Source organism: Octopus bimaculoides, chromosome 11 (genome assembly GCF_001194135.2).
Source record: "Octopus bimaculoides isolate UCB-OBI-ISO-001 chromosome 11, ASM119413v2, whole genome shotgun sequence".
NCBI classification, from domain to species: domain Eukaryota; kingdom Metazoa; phylum Mollusca; class Cephalopoda; order Octopoda; family Octopodidae; genus Octopus; species Octopus bimaculoides.
Window position 1 is genome coordinate 14,063,812 of NC_068991.1, and position 2,799 is coordinate 14,066,610.

The window sequence follows — 2,799 nt, forward strand, 5'->3', positions numbered from 1 at the left end:
AGGGTTTCAGTTGATCCGATCAACGGAACAGCCTGCTCGTGAAATTAACGTGCAAGTGACTGAGCACTCCACAGACACGTGTACCCTTAACGTAGTTCTCGGGGATATACAGCGTGACACAGTGTGACAAGGCAGACCCTTTTGAATTACAGGCACAACAGAAACAGGAAGTAAGAGTGAGAGAAAGTTGTGGTGAAAGAGTACAGCAGGGTTCGCCACCACTCCCTGCCGGAGCCTCGTGGAGCTTTAGGTGTTTTCGCTCAATAAACACAACGCCCGGTCTGGGAATCGAAGCCGCGATCCTATGACCACGAGTCCACTGCCCTAACCACTGGGCTATTGTGCCTTCACAATTAAAAAATAGATGTCAATATAATAAAAATACGCTATTTACCTATGGGTAAATAGCAAGATAATATATTCAAAATACTATATCATCTCTTGTCAAATAACAAATAATATCATAAATTGGTGTTTGTTCCTTCTCGAGCCATGTCTTGCTCATAAGGGCCCGTTTCTTAGTTTCATTGGAGTATCGGTTCCTCACCTAGACGGGACGCAGGTGAACTGAAGCAAATATATCATGCTGACTTAGATATCTACCGAAAACCTTTTCTTAAAAAAAATGTAAACGGACAAAGTTTGACGCATGGGACTTTGGATGCAATTGCAAAAGGAGTCAATTGGAGATGTTTATTTTCCTGTTTAGTTTATCTTGTTGCAATTATTGCTTTATTATAATTTTATTTGTTTATTCGAATTTAGTTTTTTGTTTGCTATAGTAGAAGACACTTTTAGCAATGTGTCACGCATTGGGATTGAACCCGAAACATTCTCGTGAGTGACGGCTAGCTGTTCTGCATTTTGTATACTTTGGGTTCTTCTGTTATTGGCCCCCACTAATCTCCCATGTGTAGGTAACGAGATCATTGATATAAAACACAGCTCTATGTTTTATGAGGCAGAGATTCTATGCTTGATGTAGAGCTTTGGATTAAAATCTTGTTGATCTTCAGCATCAAGAGACGAAGGAAGAGCGTATAAAAATCTCAGTGGATACATTTAACCTATGCCTTCAGGTCAGATCTTCAAGGAGATGAATATCTGACCGGTCCTGCCCTCAAAAAAAAAAAAGGAAAGATAAAGAAAAAAGACTCTGAAGCTCTTTTTTTTTTACTCAGCGAAGCCCAAACTTCGTGATCCCTAAAGCAGTCGTGATCTGCCTTGCAAAATTTCTCTGCTAGATCTGCTAGAAATAGCAACAAAATCGACAATGTATTCATTGATATGTAAAGAGATCAATGAGTCACGGCTGGACTGGAACGTCTTAGTTTATCATAGTTTTACTTGATCGGGGATGACCTGATGCTAAACAACAGCAACCCGTCGTAAAACTTCTTAAATAATCAGAGCCAACTCAGGAAGGGAAGTCGCTAGTCGATCGCTTTTAATAAGAGTCAACGCAGGAAGTGAAATCACTAATCGATCTCTCAACCGGCTTGATGTAGCAGCCAAGTCTCCTTTAATTCCAACTCTAACGTATAAATAAGAGAGGGACAATGTATATATATTTAGATATACAGGAAGACGCGATGTATACGGCTTGAATGTTTTTCTTTGTCTTAGGTTCGCATGGGTTACCAAATATATTACCTGACTTCAATATTCTAATTTGGAAAGAAATGACGTCATAATAAAATAGCTCGAAATTTTACAAAATGTCGACGTTTCTGAAATCTGTTATTTAAAATCTTGGAATTATTTTCCCTTATTGAAAATATTTCTTTATTGATAATAAAACGTTATAATAAACTTCCAGCATTCATGACAATTGTTTCGTTGGTAGCTTGGTTCTGATTCACTCGTTGATTTACTAAATGCTCCCTTAACTGGCATAAAAGAGAAAAAAAGGGAGAAGCTCCCCTCGTTGGTTTAATAGACGATCCCTTTTGCCAGTTTTCAGAAAGTAACCTGAGTTGGCTTAGTAGAGGCTTACACTTTTTCGTTTAACAGAAACTATCGATATTTTAGTTACATAGATGAAATTGCGGAGAGATTTCATCAGCACTACTACCGGCAAAATTTAATCAGAAATTTTATGGGAGGCAAAATCTTTCGTATATCAAATATGTTATAGTTCCTACAACAACAGTGGTTAAGAAGAGATGTAACATTCATCCCATTCTTAATTAAGATAGAAATTTCAATTACATTTTGAAGAATCCATTTGAACCACAAGTAAAGTATACAATGTTTTGGCTATGTTGTGGTAAACACACTCGACCAATATCATGTGAGCTTTTTGCTTATTTTCTGATATCAGTCATTGTCTGTGGCCATGGTGGAGCAACATTTTCAAGGGATTTTAAGATGATTATATTGGCCTCAGTAACCTCTCAAGTACTATTTCGTCGTTCTTCTTAGAAGCAAAATGCAAAGAATTACATTCTTTTATCTTTGTTACAAGTAGACAGATAATTCAGTCGGAACATCTCTACTCCGCGCTTGATGTTTCTTTTCGAAAGTACCATATGTATATTATACATTACATACATATATGTATGTATAACACACACACACACACACATATGTATCTGAGCATGAATGTATGTATGTATGTATGTATGTATGTATGTATTATGTATGTATGTATGTGTGTCTGTGTGTATGTACTATGTATGCATGTTTGTATGTGTGTATATATACATATATGCGTATATATATATGCATAAACACATATACATGTATATATATATATTCAAGTACGTATATATGTATATATATTTATATATATATATA

General features: G+C 36.3%; 1 protein-coding gene across 5 annotated transcripts in view; it reads left to right on the forward strand.

The window, feature by feature from the left end:
* LOC106871315 (uncharacterized) overlaps positions 1-2,799 on the forward strand; it is a 399,672-nt gene that overhangs the window by 8,765 nt on the left and 388,108 nt on the right. Inside the window, exon 1 of one of the 5 annotated variants that reach the window (XM_014917702.2) lies at positions 1,931-2,293. The exons of the other annotated variants lie outside the window; for them this stretch is intronic. Within the exon in view, the coding sequence (XP_014773188.1) occupies positions 2,251-2,293 (43 nt within the window). The 5' untranslated portion in view covers positions 1,931-2,250. Of the gene's footprint in view, positions 1-1,930; positions 2,294-2,799 lie in introns of those variants that run through there. 5 annotated transcript variants of the gene reach the window in all.